This window comes from Theileria equi, assembly GCF_000342415.1.
Source record: "Theileria equi strain WA chromosome 4 map unlocalized gcontig_1105316255041, whole genome shotgun sequence".
Classification (NCBI taxonomy): Eukaryota; Apicomplexa; class Aconoidasida; order Piroplasmida; family Theileriidae; genus Theileria; species Theileria equi.
In genome coordinates this window covers 1,143,173-1,163,572 of record NW_004668225.1, presented here as the reverse complement: position 1 = coordinate 1,163,572, position 20,400 = coordinate 1,143,173, and the positions used below count along the sequence as shown (strand labels likewise).

Sequence of the window (20,400 nt, the reverse complement as noted above, 5' to 3'; positions counted from 1 at the left end):
TCCCCCTAAAATTCTCATGTGTGTCCGTAAAACCTGTGGGACTTTACGATTTTTGTGTCTACAGGGGAATCGGTGATCCCATCGTCTCCTGTCAAATTCTGGTGTCTAGATGGCCGTTTAATGGCCAAATACGCCTCTCTATGGGCTTAAATTGGCGGAATTTTGGCCAGTGAAGTTTTGTGTAGCCAAAGCGGGTGCCGCAGGTGAGGTGCCCTCTGGACAGTTGCCATTTATCCTACCGGCAGTAGGGATGTGACGTCTCGAGGGCAAAATGGGAACTCTTGGTCGTACCAGCGCCTCTAAATGGAGGACTGCGACGAAATTTGGCGCAAGTCCTGCCGCGTCGCTCGACCCGTAAGTGAAAGCGAAGTGCTGCCATTTGTATCGATGTTTCAGGGTCGATGAGAAGACTTCAAAGGAATGGCAGAAACTCTTGTACAAGGAACCTGGATTCACGGTTCCAACCAGGTTTAAGATTCGGCTTCCCCAAAATGCAATCAGAGGTGGTGTTCAAAAGTGAGTTGAATGTGATGTCTTGAGCAAGGCGAAAGACTGGCGAACAGAGTGAGCTCTATGGCGACCTCTGGGAGCCTATAGAAGAGTAGGATTAAGGTCATTACTGGAGTGAAACGGAAGGATGAATGACCTACCGACGTCGTAGACTAGGTAGTAATGGCGAGTATACTTCAGTATAGGAGCCTGTGTATTCATTGGTAGATGGAGGAGTTAGTCATGATGCCAGAATATCTCAAGCCTTGTGTTTGGACAGACTCCATTCATTTAGCATTGTAACTCGCTGTTTTACAGCTCGTCATAGCTCCTATACTGGCAAATAGTCGCTCAGGCTCCCTACTCTTCTTTAGGCTTCCGTTGGTCGCTTAGTCCCTCATTCTTCGGGACTCCGTCTAACGACGATGTTCGTTATTCCATAGCTCACATTATACTCGTTTCACTCGTATGCTGCACATTACACAAGTGTTTTAGGGATTTGCAGTATAGCAGGGATGCGGGAGGTTGTAACACCTATACCGACTTTTCTGGTTTGAGGTTCCCGACCCTTGACACTGCCCAGAACACAAACTACTGGAACGATACAGGTTTTAATCGTCTTCTAAGAAGGGAATTCCCCATGAAGCTTCCAACTCACAAAAAAATTGATCCGGCAATGAGGGAATATATGCATTTCTTGCACAACCTCGACCCTGCAAGATTTACCATTCGGAGAATAGGAGAACGATACGGCTTCAAGGACAGTACAGTGGTCAAAGTAGTCAAAGAATTTAGTCTAATAAAATTTATAAAGTACAATCGCCTGTGTAAATTGGAGGATAAACGCATATCCCTTGCGGAATCTGTATTGCAAGCAAAAGAAGCCTCTTACAGTGCTACAAAGGGATACATTCACGTCGGAAATGAAGTAGAGGATGAGGAACATGATTTCAAGGGTACATTTGCTTATCTTTAAATAACAATTTTTAGGAGACAAGGATAGCGTTGACTGGGTATATAGGCAATCTATACAAGTGGAATCCCTCTCTGCATTTCCACTAGCTTCAACCAGGTATGTTTTACACGTATGCCATAAATTTTTCAGGGACCCTATGCCTAAACGGGTCGATGTAGATATGACTGTAAGTAACACGAAAAATGTAAAGGTTATAAATTGGATTGATCCAACAGATAAGGTGGTGTTTTGATTTACATACTCTCTTCTACACGTTGTCTATAGTATTTCTTGTCCCTTACTTTGTAGTGTGAATGGTTGAACACACACTCCGTCTATGAAACCTTAAGGATATGAGAGCTACTTGAAATGGTGAATAGTACCGGAGGATGTCTACTCCTCACCCAGTACACTATCCATACTGCATTACTGAAGACTGTATTGATAGTTGTTCATCTTGTTCTGTGGACACTCTTTCTGACGGTGAGCTAGTTGTGAGGGAGGATGAATATATGGATGAGGATTATGAGCAAGGATAGTACTGGAGCAGTACATTAGACAGGGACTGTAGATAAACATGGATGAATGTTGGAGGATGGTGATGTTCAAGAAGGCCTCTTTTGCTTGGGTCAACAGTAGAAAGGATCTCCTAGACAATACTGGTGTTACTTGTCTGAGAGACCTTGACTTTGTCCTCAATACTGGTGACCTTGCCAATAATAATGGCGGCTCCACTGCAAGTAACAATTGATCTAAAAAACAAACCGAATGGAGATCCTCCTCAAGAAATAACTTATGATGGAGATCTTCTTACCACTGATAAGAAAATTAAGGTTACAAGAACTCTCTATCCTCCTAGTGGATCCGCTCATGACTTCTACAGGTATACTCATGTGGATTCTCATGGAGGAAATCAACCATTCGAACTTGCACAAGTACTAGATGATCAGAATAGTCCTATTAGCGGAATCCAGGAATCTCAGGATAATAAGGTCACTTCAGTTTCCGCTTATTACTGGAAACATGAGAATGGTGGTAGGGGTCTACCTAGTAAAGCTCTCCTAGTTGAATTAGTCAGCAGCACTGAAACAAAGTACTATAGGAATAGTCAGAATGGTACATGGACTAAACATAAGATATCTGGAAGCCCTACTAAGGAGGATTTAGAATTGCTAAACTGTGAGATAAATTATGCGGTTACCATTGACTTATCCTTTTCTAGAAATAATGGATCTTACTGTTGCAAAGAACATGGTTGTGGTCGAGAAAAGGTATCCGTTAGTAAGGACTTTATCACTGTTGGCTCTTCACCTATTCCATATCTCAAACATGAGGTTGATCAAAATTCAAAAGTGGCGGCTATTAAGTACAATGATGGTGGTCATAATAGTGGTGCTGGAACTAGGAAGAATATAACTTTGGAAGATGTTCCAAATCTTCCCAATCTCTGGTGTCAAGGTATATATACATTTTACTGTTCAGAGAATGACCCAGTATTGATATATGTTGACTCACCTGGACAAGGTGTCAATGGTTGGTACCAGAAAGGTTCTGGTGATGAATCTCAATGGGTAAAGACTCCTAGTATGGGCATTAATATAACACCAGAAATTTTAAAAACCTGTAGTCACAATGACTTTAACGATCTTGTGAGAGCACTAAATGAGGCTACTGGATGTGGAAACTTGGAAGAATGTAAACCTCCACCTCCATCACCTCTTCCTGCTCCTCAAGCTGATCAAATTACTGGTACTGAGCCTTTTGCTTTCGCTACTCTTGGATATGCCTTATCGGGTACCCTTGCTGGAAGTGCCGCAACATTTTTTGGAGGATGGAAACTTTATAATCGCTATAAAGGAGATCCTTGGGTTAGACAGATTTAATGGGTGTCTATGGATGGATACTTAGGGAAACTAGCTTGGATAGTGAGTAGTTGGTCTTAATTTGTTGGTTTGTTTTTGTTTCAGTCACTCATCTTCCCTATGGTCAGATAGCTCATCCAAAATACTACATACCAAAGAGACTCCATAATAAGATACTCAATCAAGAGTTTAAGCTTTGGTTGAGAATTTTACCTTCCGGGATGTTGTAAAGATGATAAGTGGAATCAGAGGTATTAACGCAATATATTTTACAAAATATTGGCTTTAAATAATGTATATTCTAAAAATACTCGTCTAAACTTCTTTCTAACTACAATTCATTAAATATGGATCCATACTATCATCCATTCTTTCCTCTTCCTCCCATACACTCATGGATTTCTCCGGACTGAATGGCTAAAAGAAGAGTCTATTGGAACTATCTAATAGCACTATTTTTGGCATCCATAGCAGAAAGTATGGGAAACTTAAGTGTTACGGAAGAACGAATAATGCATGTGGAAGAAGAAATGTTGAGTCATCTGGGGTATGAATGAAACTCTTCCTACACATCATTAAACATTTGCAACACTGAAGAATGAGGATTACTCATACACTATTGGCAATATTTGTAATAAGATGGGCAAGGTGTGGAGGTAAAGGTGGCGCTAAAGAAGCATTAAAGGGTGCAGAGAAACAGAATCCTCCAGAACTTCCTAAGCCTGAAGAACCTGTAAACCCTTTCCTAGACAAGGTAGACTCTATCCTATTCAATGTTGAAGAGGGACAATCTCACCAAGTTAGTACAGGAAGTTAAGCAAAAGAATAACAGTTATGATGACTTTGAGATACTATACAAAGCACAAGACTCCAGTTCTACCCCTGAAAATACGACTGCTCCTGCGTCGGCTCAATCTAATGGTGGCTCTACTGCAGCAACCTTGAATCTTGCCAATCCTAACCTTTCCATATTAAGGGTATTCAACATCAGAATTAAGGGAATCCCTGCAAGGCTGTATCTTGTTACGCGTAAGATTGGTACTAATGTTTTTGTCAGACAAATAATGAGCAATGGTAAAAACGTATGGTTTGGTGGTAATGGTAAATCATGCCTTTACTGTATTGCATTTCTAAAAGGCAATACGCCAAACATGATTGCTACTACTACAAACGAATGTGGTAAAATCTATAAAGATCTTCGCGAAAATGGCACGAACGGCTGGCAACTTAGCACCGAGAATAATGATACGAAGATGAATGCATTGAGGGCAGTACAGGGTAACATCACAAAATTCTCCCTTGACATTTCCCTAGCTAATACTAACGATAAATGCGTAGTCGAGAATTCTGAAGACAATGGTCTCAAGACTCGCTTATACGCCCCAAAGAATGGTAAAGCCATAGAGAGGATCACGGATGGTGAAAAGGTTATTGGTACGCTTAACGATAGCTACACGTGTTACCTCTGCGAACTCCATTCTAAGGGTAACACTAGACTGCTAAGAGCCCACACGGAAACAGACTATAAAGTTTTTCTGGTCTGTTATGTGAATTACGGAAGTAAATGGGAGGCAATAAAGGAGGAGGAATTTGAAAAGAAACTAGAGGAGCTAAAGAATGGTACTCTACAACCACCACCTTCTGTAGACTCCTAATCCTACTTCAGCCGTAACAACTCCTAGTGAAAAGTCTGATAAGCCGACTGAGTCTAAGAAAGCTTCTTAAGATAACTTTTTAAACTATAATGATACTATTAATGCAGTATAAATCTAAACACATATTGGGATATTTTAACAGTTATTTGGAATGCTCGTTGCATGTTATAGTCTAAAAATTTTATAAAACCGAAAACATTCTTCATGTGAATAATTACTGCGAAAAGTTGAGTCTTGAAATGTATGCTAACATTAATTAAACTGTCTTTGGTGTATGTCCCTGCATATTCTATCACCTATTCAGGAATCCAGAAGATACCTCTATCTCATTCGCTGGAAGACATCTTCGAAAGGTTCCTCGGAAACCTCGACAAAGAGGAAAAACCTCTTGAAGAGGAAGAAGTGGAAAACGAACTCGAATTCTCTCGCGACCGAGTAATAAGGATCAGGAAGAAAATAAAACGTAGAAGAACCGCTGCTTCTAGAAGGTCTGAAGGCCCCCAAAACCTACGGAAAATCCGTAGGAGTCAAGAAGGGTAGGAACTAATAACGCACATATAATACAACCCCTACACCTAGGGCAGGCTAATTAGTTAATCTCATTCTTATACAACTGGAAAATCTGTCTGACTTTTAATAGTGAGTAGTTCTTTCACCTGTCCTTCGAAAACACCTTGGCATAGAGAGGACACTCTAGATACTAGAAAGACGGTAATTATGTATAGATACCCTGTGAAGCACTAGCTTAAATAATGATGAGAATGAAGAAGAGGAATAACTAACTCCATCTGCATGATAGGTGTCTTGGTATCCCATAATCTATTCTTTCAGCCATGTCTGTGAGTCTGAAGAATTAAACGTCCAGATAAACTGGTGACACCCAACAATCCCTACTTTACCGGGTTCCATTTCCATCAAGTCCTTTTTATGATATTAAAAGATAAAGGATGTCATGTAGATACATTGCATCTCTGGTCTGTCAAGAACTGTAATCTTTATTTTACCTACTCTGTCTCCCTGTTACGCCTATTATGTCTTCTTTCAGCAAGACAGCATAAGTGCATGCACGTTGTTATTCTCGTTTTAACAGCTTATAACTACTCTTTGTTTATACTAATACTCTGGTTGTTCTTTTGAGAGATAAGGAGTCTACAAGATGAAGATTTTAGCAGTACTGTGGGCGGTATGTATAGTGGGACTCTGTCATGGTGGAGATGGTGATGGTAAAGGAGTGTTAGATGGAGCAGTATGTAGCCAACAGCCTACCCCTACATCTGCTCAACCTAATACACGGGATGTTTCCACAGAGGACAATGTAGCTAATCCTCAACCTACTGTAGTTCCTCCTAGTCAGTCTACTGTTGAATCTCCAAAGTCAACCACTCCCATTACTTTAGATCTCGCCAATCCAGATGACTCCAAAGTGAATGTGAATACAAGAAATCATCAGGGCTTGGAACATACTACATACACTCCAAAGCGTGGCTCCAAAATAACCTCTGTTGTTGAGAATGGAGCTACTCTCTGGGCTGCCAAGGAAGATGATGAAGAGTCTGAATTCGTGTCATTATTTGAAAAGGAAGATTGCACTATCATAAACGTAATTGTAAGTGATAGCGATAACGATAAGTCAATGCATTTTGAAAAGGCTGATGGGAAGTGGAGTGAGGTTGGCATGAAACTATTTTTAAAGAAGTTTGAGGAGGTGATTGGGGGATTTGAAGATGATCCAGAAGCGGCCAAGAAGGGACAGGGACAAGCACAGGTTTAGCCTGCTGGTAAACCTGTAGAATTTCCTGAAACTCCCAAGGAAGTCTCTATTCCAGTTGTTCTTGTCGTAAGAGTCTTGAATAAATGTCCGTGAAGGCCGGGAGATTGATGTGAATTTTGTATGGAAATGAACCTCCTAAAGCTCTAAAATTGGAAATTGAGAACCGGAAGTTAATTCCCGTGGAATAAGGGAAATAGCCATTGCACGGAGTATTTTTAGAGAGTAAATGGAGAATGGAAGGAGATAGAGCAGAATGTATTTTTAAAGAAGCTTTATGAAATGAAGTCTGGATCATCTCAATAATGACTTCTGATGGCTGCCCTAATACACAATCCAGTACCATAACTCTGTCTTGTTCACATTCCATTGGAGTATGCATGTTTAATTGATGTAGTCCCTCTTATATTTATAGATATGATGGGCGATTAGTAACTTTGCATTGCATACTCATTATTATTACAGGGACGCTTCACATTCATCCAGTATTCCGGAACACCTCTACCAGAGAAATGAGTAACTCTTTGGATTCCTGAAGATGCTGTCTAATCTGCAAAGGTGACGGATGCTGGTACAGGTATGCCTACAATGGATGTGGAAAGATACCAAATGGAGGCACTGGTACTGGACTAGGTAAACTGCTTAATCTACTTAAAGACAATCCACTTACAAGTACTAACTTCTCTAGTGTTGTTAGTGACACTTATCTTAATAAACTCCAATCTGACCATGTCAACTACGACTACTGGAAGGTCTAACGGGTTCAATTTATCCTCATTTGGTCCCAAAGACTTTGGTATCTGCTAAGCATGGTAGTACGTTTAATGTCATCAGTATGTTCTTGGCGCCAGTTCCTCACATTTTTAATCTCATATTGCTTGAGACCAAGAGCTCCGCTTTACTGGCCTTTAACTGAACCATTCACCTAGTCAATAGCATTCCACAAGTGCCTCTTTCAATGAGCAATACAATGTTCCAAGTCCAGAATGGGATGTCTGGATGGTACAGAGCTGCACCTAACCGGTGTTAACAAAGCCTAGCAATCCCAAAGACCCTAATTCCAAACTACATCTCGATAGAAACAAAAAAGCGGTTCTGTAGCGAGTATAGGGAAGAAGACTCCCAGGAAGAAACCCCTTTGCGGCAGGGCGGCGCTCCACGCTGGCATAGACAGCGATGCTCATGCGAGGCGCATTGTGAGAGATGTTTCCAGAGGCCATTCTTGGTAGCAAAGGGCGTTTTGAGCCCAGAAGAACTCGGATGTAGAGGCTCAGGAGGGCGGAGACAAAGGTGTACCACCAGTCCACATCTTCACAACCAAAGCTTCGCAACTGGGACCAGGTGATGTGACTGGGAGACGCTGTGTATCGAGTTCCAGACCAAGACAGTCGACGGCTCGGGCTGGGTACCCCATCTCCCTTCATTCCTCTGGGTCCCCCTCGACCTCTTTGGGAATTTTAAGGATAATGGGAGTGCTTGGCTTATTGCAGCTTTTGTCCCTCTTTGGGTTGTCCGGCTGTGTGGAGATCACAGTCAGGAGTCCGATTTTTGATATACAAAAGGTAAATAATGAGGACGTTACTCTTGAGGAAGGAACGTTTTTCGGAATTTCTTACAAGTCTTTCCTCGCCAAAGATGCCAGTTCCTTTGGAAAGATCGTGGATTCCGGAGCTACCCTCTGGGAGGCTGAAGGAACAGACGGCTGTACCGCTGTAAATTTATTCTCCAAGGGAGACTCTACTCTCATGTCCCTCGTCACCAGGGAGTTTGCTCTTTGTTTTCGTGAAAAGATCAACTCCATCTGGATGCCCATCTCCGAAGGAGATTTCGACAAGAGGTTCTCATCCCTCAACGAGAACTTTAAACCCACAAGCGAAACAGGCTACCAATTGGAGCTCGGCAACGAGCCTGGCGATAACAAGATCTTGCCATACACCTACACACTCAAGGGGATCGTATATCAGTCTTATACCCCCAAGAACGGTGTCCTCATCACATCAGTCGTTGACGGCTCTGATACCCTGTGGGTAGCACAGGAGACCAAATGCGTCGCTGCCTTGACTTATTCCGCAAACGGAAAGTCTCTTTGTTCACTTGATATAGCAAACCTTGGGGGAAATGCTCAGAAACGCTACTTTGAGAAGGTTGACGGAGCGTGGAAGGCTATGGGATATGAGTCATTCTACAAGGCTCTCGAGGTCATTTTGCGCTCAAACATGAGTGACATCAAGGTGGACATTCAGTCTTCATCCTGTCTGTCCTTTGAAAATACTGAATACAACGACTACGGCGTCGATACCAGGTTTGTGGTACCCGTCACTGGATTCAAAATCGTCTCGCTGTACAACGGCAAGGAACGCATTTGGGAAGCCAAGGGTGATGAGTACTGCACCGGTGCCACCTTCTTTAAGAAAAGGGGCGTGCATGTAGCCTCTCTCAACCTGAATGGTGAGGAGAAGTACGTCGAGCGTTTTGAAGGAATTTGGGGTCGCATCACCGCCGAGACTTTCTCCAAGCGCCTCTCTAAAATCATGGGAGTTGTAAAGCCAACTGAGCAGGAGGAGGTCGAGGTCCCTGGGAAAACTCTAAACGTGGCTAGTGCTGATGAGACCTCCTTCAAGACGTTCAAGTACTTGACCAACGGGGTTCCCATGACCAAGTACATCCCCTCCAATGGCGAGAAAGTCGACAAGGTAACGGATGAAGGCTCAGAGATATGGTCCGGCAACGGCGGTGACAAGTGTCTCCTCTCTGAGGTCTACTCAAAGGGCTCCTTCCGCGCAGTCGTTCTGTACGTTACAGTCGGTGGAAAGTCAATGTTCAAGTACTTTGAACAGGTTCAAAATGAATGGAAGTCGATGAACAAAATGGACTTTGCCAAAAAACTCGTGACTGCAGCCGCCCATCACGCAGGAGTTTAACACCTGAAGATGATTTTTAACTCGACAAATGTACCTTTTAATGCAAGTCTCTGGGTCAAAGGCGGCCCGCCATCATGGCTGGTGTTTTATTAATCTGCAATGTATGCAGATTACGTGCAATAATTGCACGCTAAGTTTTTACTACTTTATTCTCTGGGCAGTTTTATGGACAGGATGCAAGTTTTGCTGAGATTTCTGGATAGCTCCACCAGCTTGTGGAGATGCTCCGTTGGTAGTAGGAGTCTAGCTGAAGAGGCGATCATACAGTCTTATCCAGACTTTGTGATTACAGGCTTGGCAGCTGATTTCTCAAACTAGAGAGTCTATGGTAAGGGTAAGATGCTACGTCTGGAATGATCTCTATAGGATAAACGGGGCTCGAGAGCCTGCAGAATCTCAGCCCTGTACATCTAGACTGTATTAGGTTAATGCACGTTTTAAACGGAACGGATGGTGTGAGTATGTTAGAATCCCATATACTGTCTATCTGTAAGCCTTGTAATGTTGGTAAGTCGAGTCTATGGGAAGTGGGTGGTCCTCCCTGCAAGTGGAGTCGGCCAACACCTCAGATTTTGTTAAATCGATAAGACTAACCATCTAAGGCATTCTATATACCCTAACCATGTCCATCAATTTTCATAGTTTGCAATAATGTCATAGTGGAATTCAAATCACCAACCGAGAGTTGGTTGGACATTGTCTTGTATGAGCTCATATATCTCAATTCTCTATTGTTTGCAAGACTATGTACAAAGGAATCGTCATATTCCTATTTTATCGTCTTTTTCTGACAAATTGGTCGTATGGATAAGGAGGAGTTTGTAGAAATGCGGTTCGTTGTGAAGTAAAATCAGACTAGAGCTGCCGCTATACTACTTTAACTCAAGCCTAGGGTCCCCTATAGTTCCTGTTTTTACATTTACTCCATTAAGAATCTCAGTCCTTCTGGACTGATACCGGAAAGAGCAAAAGTTGTAACCGTCGCTTATGGGCAAATAGAAACTGAATGACATGATGGACCATGAACGGGATGAAGAAAGGAGGTATACCAGAAAGTACTGCTGAATAAGTGGATCTTGTCCATAAACAAATGCTGGAAGATGACTGGGAAAACCTGTCTAGTGAGTATCAGAGAGTATTACTTGAAGGGAATGATCTGAATACGCAATTAAACCTTAAATTGACCTCATCTAGGACCACATTGTGACCCTGATATTTTGATGCTACTTGAGTGGATCGTTTATGTGCTTGAATATCGTGTAAATCTGACCAAAATTGTCGACATATGTCCAGGTGGAGGGGCATTTGAAAATACAGACGCCCTGGTAGGGGTTGCTGGTTGTATTCCCGTCAAACTTTGCCATTTGTGGAAGCATAGTCTCCCACAGTGCAATGGTATTTAGTCTGTCATCGTCAATGGTGATGAATCCTGTGTCTAACTGTCTGGATATCTTGTAGATATTTCCATGTCCGTCGGAATACGTGAGAATGTCGGACCTGAGGTACAAGTGGATGCCATTCTCCTTGTTGCCCCGTTCACACTTTGGCAGAGATTTCACATCTTTTAAATGGTTAAAATTCAAAAGGGTTGCTCCGTGAGGGTTTCTAAAAACTGTTCGCCTGTTCTTGCTCTGCTCGACATCCATGGAACTATCGTTTGGCACTGGCTGAATGGACTGCATACTTCTCTTGAGCTTAACCTGTTTGCTCGAAATGCCCATGGATTTTGCGTTGGAATGACTTCCCTCGAATCCAAACTCGAAATTTAGTGCGGTGGACTCAACATCGGCGATGTCTATGGAGATATCGCTGGACGACCCGCTGATAATGTCCATGCTACTCCCGCTGTCCGAATGTGGATTAGGGATATTCGGCTCCTGAGGAGACTGCATGAGGTATATTTTGTCCAACCTCTCGTCAACTAGGGGAGACCCATTCTCCCATTTGCTAAAAACAGTATACTTGTTCCCTTCTTCATCAGAGTAGGTTATCGTGTTTGGATGCCTCACGAGACTCACTGGAGAGTTTCTAAACTTTATTTGCTTTGGCAAAAACTCAATGGAAGAGTCCTTTTGAATTGTGGGTTGCACTACAAGACCATTTTTTGACGCCTTTTGGTCAATTGAGATTCTCCACAAGTCAATGTAGTCGAAGAGACTCACATTTATCGGGGTACTAGCCTTGTCTATCTGGCTAAATACCTTGTACATGTTACCAAACTCGTCAATATAAGTCATGGTATGGAGGCAGTTGTATAGCGATATGGGCCTGGAATTCGATCCGCCGTTTGTTTTTTCTTTAAAATCCCTTGGGGCCAACTCTGGGTGTTTATCTATAATGTCAAACATTCCCTTTATGACTGAAGCCTTTAGCGAGGCTTTCACTTGCTCTCTGATCTTTTCATGCTCCGGAAATTCTGAGAATATGCTGTTGAAAAATCGCAATCTGTATGCACTCGTATAATTTGCCTCTTTGTTCCTTAGGGAATATCCGCTCCTCAGTGCTTCATCCAATGTGTTTTTCTCTGTATTCGATCTCTTACTCCCATCGTCTGTAGCAGTTTTCTTGTCGAGTTTGTTCAGGGTGTCTATCCGCTCGTTCTCGAATGCATAGTACATCATGGTATCTAGCGTGGATAAAGACTTTATTTGTATGGATTCTAGTCTGGAAATGAACCTGAGGAAGAGTACAAACAGTTCTTCGACTCCGAGTTTCTGCAGGTTGTCCCATTCGAGGTCGTCTATGGAAATGTAAGAGTCCGACGGGAAGTCTTTAAAAGCCTCATAAAACCACAAATACAAGTAATTCAGCTGAATAACAAGCATCTCTCTGCAAAAGAAAGACGACAGGTCGTCATTGTATATCGACCTCAGGAACATAAAAGAGCGTCCCGTCAATTCTAAAACCTTCTGACTATTCATTGATGATTCATAACCATTCTTAAAGACTGAATGTTTTGGTGCCGTTGATTCCACCATTATAATTTTGCTATATAACCGGTTTTATAACTCTTTGAGGCGGGGATCCGGCAGTAGTAGCCTAACAATGATTCCCGTGAAGACACTCAAACACTACAATTGTCTATTAGAACATCCGTGTAATAAGCCTATGGCGCCCTTTAAACCGAGTTTATGCGCACAACCATGTTCGTATATGGGTAATATCAGGCACAAGATACCTTTAAAGTGACGATAAACCAGAGATAATAAAATAGAATCAGCGAGTCTGCAAGAGCCACTATTCCGAATCACAAGCACAACATACGCCCCAATCCACCTAAAATGATGCTAAAATTAGAACTAGGGAAAATTATCTCGACTCAGTCCAATAACTAGCCTAAAGCGAAGGAACGATCATGCAAATGGTGCTGACTACACCTGGGAATGGGTTCCACAACGTAGGCTAGCCCCGGCACTAAATGTGTGCAATTGTCCAACCCACCGTTTATTCGGACGAGTTGTGAGGTTAATCCCACAGAATAAAGTCCAAACTATGCATATTTGGCGGAGATTTCGAATCTCGTGCTCCTAGTCTATTTATGCGAGTTTAAGTCAGAGCCCACAAATGCTCACCAGATTAGGCGCATGGTGTGTAATATGTTTCCACATACTTTATGCGTGGTCAAAATTTTCATGTCTTTTTAGAGAGTTGGGTGATTCCACCTATCACCAAGGTTCACGGGTTTTGGCTCTATGGATGAGCTTCTCTTCTCCAGTCATGATTCTCGTCTACATCAGTCCCAGAGTTTCCTATAAACCGCATTATTGACGTTTTAACACGGAGGGATGATTAATTAATCGTTGCACTACAATGTTGAATAATTTGTCGAGGTTCTAAATTATGTTAAACTATTAACTTACCGTTGGGTATTTCGTCCATATTGTGGCCAAAATTGGTGCTTTATATGGGAAATTCTTCCTGGCGAGATTCCTGTGGAGTCCACAAAGTTTCCTTCGTGACAAACTTGCTGGTACTATCGAATGAAGAAAGTAGATTCTAGCTTAATCTACGTCGAAAATTGGCGTATCATAGCTGTGAATATTGAATGTAGAATTTATTGGTATTATGGATAGTCTGGATGCGATAATCACCCATTCCAGGAATCTCGGGACGGTGAATTAGTCTCTACAAGTGTTGGTAAAAAGTGGTAAGATACGGGTGAAACATAATTCTCATTCCATTCACAGAATGTAAAAGGGTATAAAAGTTGTCTGTCTTTGTCTACATTCTGTGAATGGAATGAGAATGATTATATGAAAGTATAAGCGTGCATGCAGGTTTCTTTGGTATGCCAGATAAGTTACTAATTAGACTACAGTTTCTCACTCTTTAGCTCCAAAGAGTGCCCCTATCTCATTCTTACTTCTCATAACTACAAGGATACCAGCTTCCTTTTTAGACCTATAGTCTTTTGTCACACCTATTGCGTATTATTTATTGTCTCTTATTCACATAGTTATAACCATTCAGAGAGTCGAAATCTTTTGGTGAAAAATATCGATTGTTAGATATTTCTTATTTTAGAGATATATTCTCTAAAATACATCATCTTGTGCTCTTTAACTACGATGAATAAGCATTGGAAGTCCATTCCGATAGAGATAACGGCAATGCCTACCTGAATCAAATCAAAAGATCTTATTTATAAAGGCCTGTTCTGATTATTCCCCAAACCTACAGGAAACTGTAGTGTCTACAAGGGTGTAGAAACTAATCACGCACATATAAACCAACACCTAGGGCAGATTAATTAGGCTATGTAACATAAATTAATAACTATAATGCGTAAAAATGTGTAGATAATTTACATATTAAAGACTTATTATACATCATGTAGGATACGGAAGAGGTGGTGTACAGTCTCTCGTATTAATGCATTAAAAATATAAACTTTATCTGCATGAAATTAATGGACGATAGCCTAAAGTAGATATACGGGAAATAACATATAATCGGTGAGAATAAAGCTCTGAAGACTACAATGGAGGATTTCTAGTTTCAAAATGGGCTCTTACAGAAGGTCCAACTTTCTTAATGAGTAGGGCTAGGAGAACTATACAAACTATAGCTCCTAATACTCCACCAGCTATAGCACCAGAGTTACTGGAAGATTGGAGGGTAGCAGCATCAGGTTGAGCTTCAGCATCTACATAATCACTATTTCTAGCTTCATTACCAGCACTACCTCCACCAGCAGATTCTTGTCCTTTATTATCGCCTTTATCAACTCCACCAGCACCTTTACCAGTTTCACCATTAGGTTCAGTACCTCCTTTATCACCACCTTCAGCTTGTTTTGTTTTCTTTTTTTTAGCGTCAAGTTTCTCTTTTAACTCTTTGAGTTTACTGGTAAGAGGAATACCATCTAGTTTCTCAGTTTGTCTAGGAATAACAATCCATCCTGACTCTTTGTCTTCTCTACAATAATATACGTACATATTAGAATTACCCCTCTTTTTTAGTAGTTCAATCATGAGAAGGTTCTCTTTGTTCTTTGGATCCTGCCCCTCATAGTAGGCTGTAATTCTGTCAAGGTGGTCGTTTGATTTTATACCATTTAGAGTATTTCCCTTGTGAGTAACTCCCTTAATTTTGAAACCTAGATCTCTAGGTGCAGTTTGTGCAAATTTGTAGAAGCCGGAACCACTAACTCCAGACTTATCAACCTTTAACTTCAGGATATTTCCAGTGGGAATATATTCTCCAGTCTGAGAAAGATCTATCGTAATACGTGGAATATTTAGTTGTTCAATGACTTTCTTAATGGCAGGATAATCTAGGTCACTGGTTGGAGAATGATCAGTAGACTCTTGCCAGATAGTATCTCCATAGTATCTGCGTATCCACATTTTCTTCCCAGCACTAACATATTTGAAGTACACCATGAGGGGATATTCAGTCTTATCAGTACCATAGTAGAAAACTCTCAGTCTAGAAAGTATAGTTCCAGTCGGAAGTGTAACACCTGAAACACTTACATCAGAAGTTACTTTAATATCCTTGATACTAAAACTAGTAAACGTATCAGCATGACAAATGGAACTGTATCCATCATACTTTGTCCTCTTATAGAGAACCTTCTTGCCATTACCAGAATCATATGTACCAGAATCCCCAGTAGCTAGAGAAAAGTCAATGATAAGACCTTCTGTGATATCTGTGAGCTTCTTCTGGAGATCACCGCTATCGTTCACTTTGTTAATATAAAGTTTACTATGTCTTGCAATACTAGTTAGTATTTCCTTAAGTTCGCTATCATCTATACCAGGATATTCAATTCTACGAATGTCCCATTCAGTACTACCCTGGTTCTTTGAAATGTAATACTGACTTTTAATAAATCTTTGATCAGTACTACTAATATCCTGGGTAGTTACTACTACCAAAAGAGGATCATTGTAGCTACTATCAGAAGTGGCATAGTATACAGTAAAATTATCGAGTGGATCATTTGGAAAACCGTTATATATATTCACATCCTTACGACCTGCATCCTTAAGACCTCTAATGTAGAATGGAGTAGAAGCTTTGTGTTGTACCTTTGGATATGTATTGGCTATTTTACCGCTATCTATTACAGTTACTTCTACATCAGTGATATAAGACTTGTAGGTTACATGTTTTTCCTTACTCTTAATAGGTTTTTGAGAAATATCAAATGTAATGGCATTTGCTTTCCATAGTTTTTTCTTAATATCATCAGATAAACCCTCATAGTCTAGTCCTTTGTTTTTTACTACATTATCTAGTATCTCTTTAATGTCTGTGGACTCATTAAGTGGAGTATTATTGGTAGTTATAAATTCATCAAATTTAGTATCACCATTTATATCTTTTCCTGTGTCTGGATTAGTAAAATAGATGTTTTTTCCACCTCTTATCTGTATTGCCAATAGGATATTATTATTTGTGAAGTAAGTGTAAAATTTTAGAATGAGAGTAGTAGGAGACGGAAATTTGAGTTTGTGTCCATTGTACTCTAGAGAAGCTAATTTAAACAATGAGTTTGAAGATGAAATATAGTATTCATATTTAATATAACCTTCAAAAGCATGTTCATATCTGCTTCCATGAATCTTATTTGAAGTTTGAGTATTCCATTTATCTGGATCTATATTCAAATCCACTACCCTACTCATATTACCTAAGCTTTTAGAATTCTATACACTGGACCTTTATAAAGATTTAAAAAACTGGTAAATCAAAAAATTTTATTAAACAATGCTATAACTTTGTCTATTACAATTTTATATCTGTATGGCTCTTTGTTAATATCACTATTCCCCATTCAACACATCCTAAAGACTCTGTCTACTTTCCATGACACTCTATAGGCACCCATCCTCCCCCTTTCCAAATAAAATGTCTATGTTTGCATTATACATATTTTTAGGGAGATTAGTATCTCCTTGTGTAAATATTAATTCTATTAAGCCTACAACTACCACTAATTCCAGAGTGTGCATGCGCTTGATTATATCCCTGTACAGAGTCAGATCATTAGTTTTTCCACATTTACTTTATCTTAAAGAGTTTTTAGTAATATATGGGAGGAATAATCCATGTATAGTTGGACTATTTTGACCTTTTAACATATTAGTATATTAGAGGTAACTTATTTCCTAGTTTTAAGATTTTGTGGCTTATCCTTCTTAGTTTATCACATTTCATTCTAGATTTTCTAAAAATTATATTCTTGTTCTGTTAGTTATTTTATTGGTGATTTTCCTGCTATCCGCTCCTTTTGGATAAATCATTCAGAGTTGTTTGATTGACCTTTAGATGCCATCCGTTTCGTTACATGAATAAATTAGTAACCTTTTATGGTATACCAATCCTATATTTAGTCATTTTTCATATTCTGTTGTCATATCCGGTTATATATCAGTAGAATTTTCTGTAAGGTCTCTCTCGTTTATTAATTCTCTCTTTTGGATTTAGACATTATTTCTCATTTATGACCCATTATTACATTATAAATGATATAATCAATTCCCATTTAGGTTCAGTTTTGAGAATTTATTCCATTTGTTTCAATGGTGGGCTTCTTATCCAGTTCTTAATAATAGCCTGATTAGGTAGCCTCTTTGGACTATTATCTCACTCTTATCTTGTTCCCACAGTTTTAATGGCATGTTTTTTATCCTAGTCGTTATACATATGTATCCATTTATTTTTTATCACTTGTTCATCCAGAGGTATATCCTTGACTTCTTCCTTGTCTATTTAGATACAATGTATTTTCTAATAGAATGAATCAGGGTATAGAACATAGAAAATTTATGGATTACAGTGTCTTATGTTATCACATGGAGGAGTTTGGTATATCCTACTTTTAGTGCATCCAACACTTTAAACCTAATGTACATGGAAACCAAAGAGTAACTATCCAAGGGTGCTTACAGAGAGATATAATTGTAAAAATGATTCGTAGATCCTTAGAGGGGAGGGTTCCTGCTTAATATAAAAACCCTCATGGAGGGTCCCACCTTCCATATTAGAACACCAAGAATGCATAAACAAGCCAGGCCACCTACTATGCCACCTGCTATAGCACTACCGGAAGAATCGGAAGAGTCTTTGGAAGATGTAGATAAGTTATCCCTTCCCCCTAAAAATCTCTCTTCTTTATCACTAGATTCATCATGCTCATTTCTAGATTTTTCATTTTTAGGATCAGTATTTCCAGGTGTATGAAATTGGGAGTTCGAACGTGACGATCCAGTAGTTTGTGGTGGTTCATATTCTTCTTGTTTTTCTTGAGGAAATTGTACTTTCTTGAGGTCATCTAGCGTTTTCTTGATATCCTCCAACTTAGATCCTCCTCCAGATCCATGATATTCAGACCATGTATGTGCATCCTTTGTTTCTCTGTGAAAATACTTATGTCTACCTCCACCGCTTGAGCTCAGTTCAATCAGGAGAAGCCTGGTAAGATCTGCTGGAGTACTTCCTCCGTAGTAGTATGCTGAGACACTATCAAGGGGACCGGAAGAAGATATACCAGAAAGTTGAGTTTTTTCAGTATGCTTAACACTCTTGACTTGGAAAGTTTGTCCAGTAGCTGAAGTATGTTTGAACTTCCAGAAACCAGAGTTGGGAGGATCCTCAGTACTAGTAACCTTGAAGGTAAGGGTATTTCCATCTGGAATATATGACCCTCCGGTATTTGAGAGATCTACCATGACACTTGAAACGGAATACTCATTCAACAATTCTAGAATCCTTTTAGAGTCAGTGTAACTAGAAGGAGCTCCGGCAGAAAGTATTTTCCACTCCTTATCTCCCAGGTATCTATATATCCACTTAGCATTCCCACTTCTCTCTAAAAAATATATCAGAAGGGGATCTGTAGTTTCGCTAGTACCACTGTAGAAAACACATAGTTTGCGTATTCTAGCGTTTATAGGAATAGTAGGATGTTTAATCGTGGTCTCTCTTGTTTTAATTTCTTTAACAGTAAATCCATTAAATGTCTCAGCATGTGAAATAAATGAGTAACCAGTACTCACAATTTTTCTGTAAGGAATTTGTTTATCATCAGAAGTATATTGACCCTCATTTTTGTCAAAATTTCGAGTTAAATCGATAAAAAGATCATAAGTTATATCCTTCAGTTTTTCCTTAAGATCGGGATTCTTCTCCAAATTAAGTTTTGTATTCTCTTGAATATTCTTAAGTATTTCTTCAATCGCATGATCAACCACAAAGCCATCTTTAACCCTGCACATTTCCCATTGAACATTATCATTGTGCTTTGAAATCAAGTACTTACTAGAAACATACATTGGATCACCAGTAAGATTCTCCGGAGTTAGCACCACCAAAAGAGGATCTATGTAAGTAGAATCAGTTAAACTGTAGTAAACAGTGAATTTTTTAAGTAAATCATAGGGGAAATCATCATTTACTCTGACATTTTCGTTGGAAGAATTGCTAAATCCTCTAATGTGGAAGGAAGAACCTGTGACTTTAGGAGCGTGGTTGACTTCTAGGAATTTATTATTTGGTGTTATAGTTTTCTTAATAATAACCTTTACACCAGTAACTTCAGATAAATATTCTGCATTTTGCACATTGTTAGTAGGTTTTTGGGAAAGGTCAAAGTATATATCATTTCCCCTCCAAAGCTTTTTTCTAATTTCTTCAGATAAGTTATCATAATCAAGACTCTTTTTAGCATGAACACTGTCTAGGATAGTCTTTATGTTAGTTGTTCTGAGTGTATTACCATACTTAGTTAAAAAATAATCAAATAAAGAATCCTTTGTTATGGGTTTACTACTATCCTTGTTTGTATAGTAAATATGTTTGGTAGTAGTTTCTATATAAAGAGCTAAGAGTCTCTCATTATCTTTTGTAAAGTAGGTGGCAACTTTTGAAATTAGAGTACTCGGAAGTGAAATCTGGAGTTTTTGATCCTTGTACTGCAGAGAAACTAACTTAAGTGAGGAACGTCCAGAGATATTAGAATATTCGTATTTAAAGTACGGACTGAGAGTATGATTATCCTTACTCCCAGAGATCTGTGAAGTTTGAGTATTCCATTTATCTGGATCTATATCCAAAATTTCTCTACTCATCTTTTAAAACCTATTAATACCACGAAAACAACCCTTTAGTACTATTTACAATTTTAAGCGGCTACAAAATTTGTCTAAACACTTTAATACTCGTATCTTATGTAGTTTATTTCTGCATGTACTCTTGACCATCCAAATATTCCCCCACTTACTCCTTAAAAACTTTG

At 39.7% G+C, this 20,400-nt stretch overlaps 9 protein-coding genes across 9 annotated transcripts; 5 read left to right on the top strand and 4 right to left on the bottom strand.

The window, feature by feature from the left end:
- Positions 1-271: 271 nt before the first annotated feature.
- BEWA_049760 (hypothetical protein) lies at positions 272-520 on the top strand (the record flags this gene model as incomplete). Its single annotated transcript, XM_004831904.1, has 2 exons — positions 272-354; positions 397-520. The coding sequence occupies 2 exons, from the start codon at positions 272-274 to the stop codon at positions 518-520; spliced, it is 207 nt and encodes a 68-aa protein (XP_004831961.1).
- A 609-nt stretch (positions 521-1,129) lies between these two features.
- BEWA_049750 (conserved hypothetical protein) lies at positions 1,130-1,697 on the top strand (the record flags this gene model as incomplete). The annotated part of the gene is made up of 3 exons (XM_004831903.1): positions 1,130-1,445; positions 1,480-1,561; positions 1,595-1,697. The coding sequence occupies 3 exons, from the start codon at positions 1,130-1,132 to the stop codon at positions 1,695-1,697; spliced, it is 501 nt and encodes a 166-aa protein (XP_004831960.1).
- Positions 1,698-2,166: 469 nt separating this feature from the next.
- Positions 2,167-3,327, top strand: BEWA_049740 (hypothetical protein; the record flags this gene model as incomplete). The annotated part of the gene is made up of 1 exon (XM_004831902.1): positions 2,167-3,327. The coding sequence occupies one exon, from the start codon at positions 2,167-2,169 to the stop codon at positions 3,325-3,327; it is 1,161 nt and encodes a 386-aa protein (XP_004831959.1).
- Positions 3,328-4,079: 752 nt separating this feature from the next.
- Positions 4,080-4,961, top strand: BEWA_049730 (hypothetical protein; the record flags this gene model as incomplete). The annotated part of the gene is made up of 1 exon (XM_004831901.1): positions 4,080-4,961. One exon carries the CDS (start codon positions 4,080-4,082, stop codon positions 4,959-4,961), a length of 882 nt encoding a protein of 293 aa, XP_004831958.1.
- A 1,156-nt stretch (positions 4,962-6,117) lies between these two features.
- BEWA_049720 (signal peptide containing protein) lies at positions 6,118-6,732 on the top strand (the record flags this gene model as incomplete). Its single annotated transcript, XM_004831900.1, has 1 exon — positions 6,118-6,732. One exon carries the CDS (start codon positions 6,118-6,120, stop codon positions 6,730-6,732), a length of 615 nt encoding a protein of 204 aa, XP_004831957.1.
- A 1,548-nt stretch (positions 6,733-8,280) lies between these two features.
- On the bottom strand, positions 8,281-9,774 carry BEWA_049710 (hypothetical protein). Its single transcript, XM_004831899.1, has one exon. It carries the CDS (start codon positions 9,392-9,394, stop codon positions 9,014-9,016), a length of 381 nt encoding a protein of 126 aa, XP_004831956.1. The 5' UTR covers positions 9,395-9,774; the 3' UTR covers positions 8,281-9,013.
- A 1,099-nt stretch (positions 9,775-10,873) lies between these two features.
- Positions 10,874-12,628, bottom strand: BEWA_049700 (hypothetical protein; the record flags this gene model as incomplete). Its single annotated transcript, XM_004831898.1, has 1 exon — positions 10,874-12,628. The coding sequence occupies one exon, from the start codon at positions 12,626-12,628 to the stop codon at positions 10,874-10,876; it is 1,755 nt and encodes a 584-aa protein (XP_004831955.1).
- A 1,998-nt stretch (positions 12,629-14,626) lies between these two features.
- On the bottom strand, positions 14,627-16,789 carry BEWA_049690 (hypothetical protein; the record flags this gene model as incomplete). Its single annotated transcript, XM_004831897.1, has 1 exon — positions 14,627-16,789. One exon carries the CDS (start codon positions 16,787-16,789, stop codon positions 14,627-14,629), a length of 2,163 nt encoding a protein of 720 aa, XP_004831954.1.
- A 1,299-nt stretch (positions 16,790-18,088) lies between these two features.
- Positions 18,089-20,233, bottom strand: BEWA_049680 (hypothetical protein; the record flags this gene model as incomplete). Its single annotated transcript, XM_004831896.1, has 1 exon — positions 18,089-20,233. One exon carries the CDS (start codon positions 20,231-20,233, stop codon positions 18,089-18,091), a length of 2,145 nt encoding a protein of 714 aa, XP_004831953.1.
- Between the last annotated feature and the right edge of the window lie 167 nt (positions 20,234-20,400).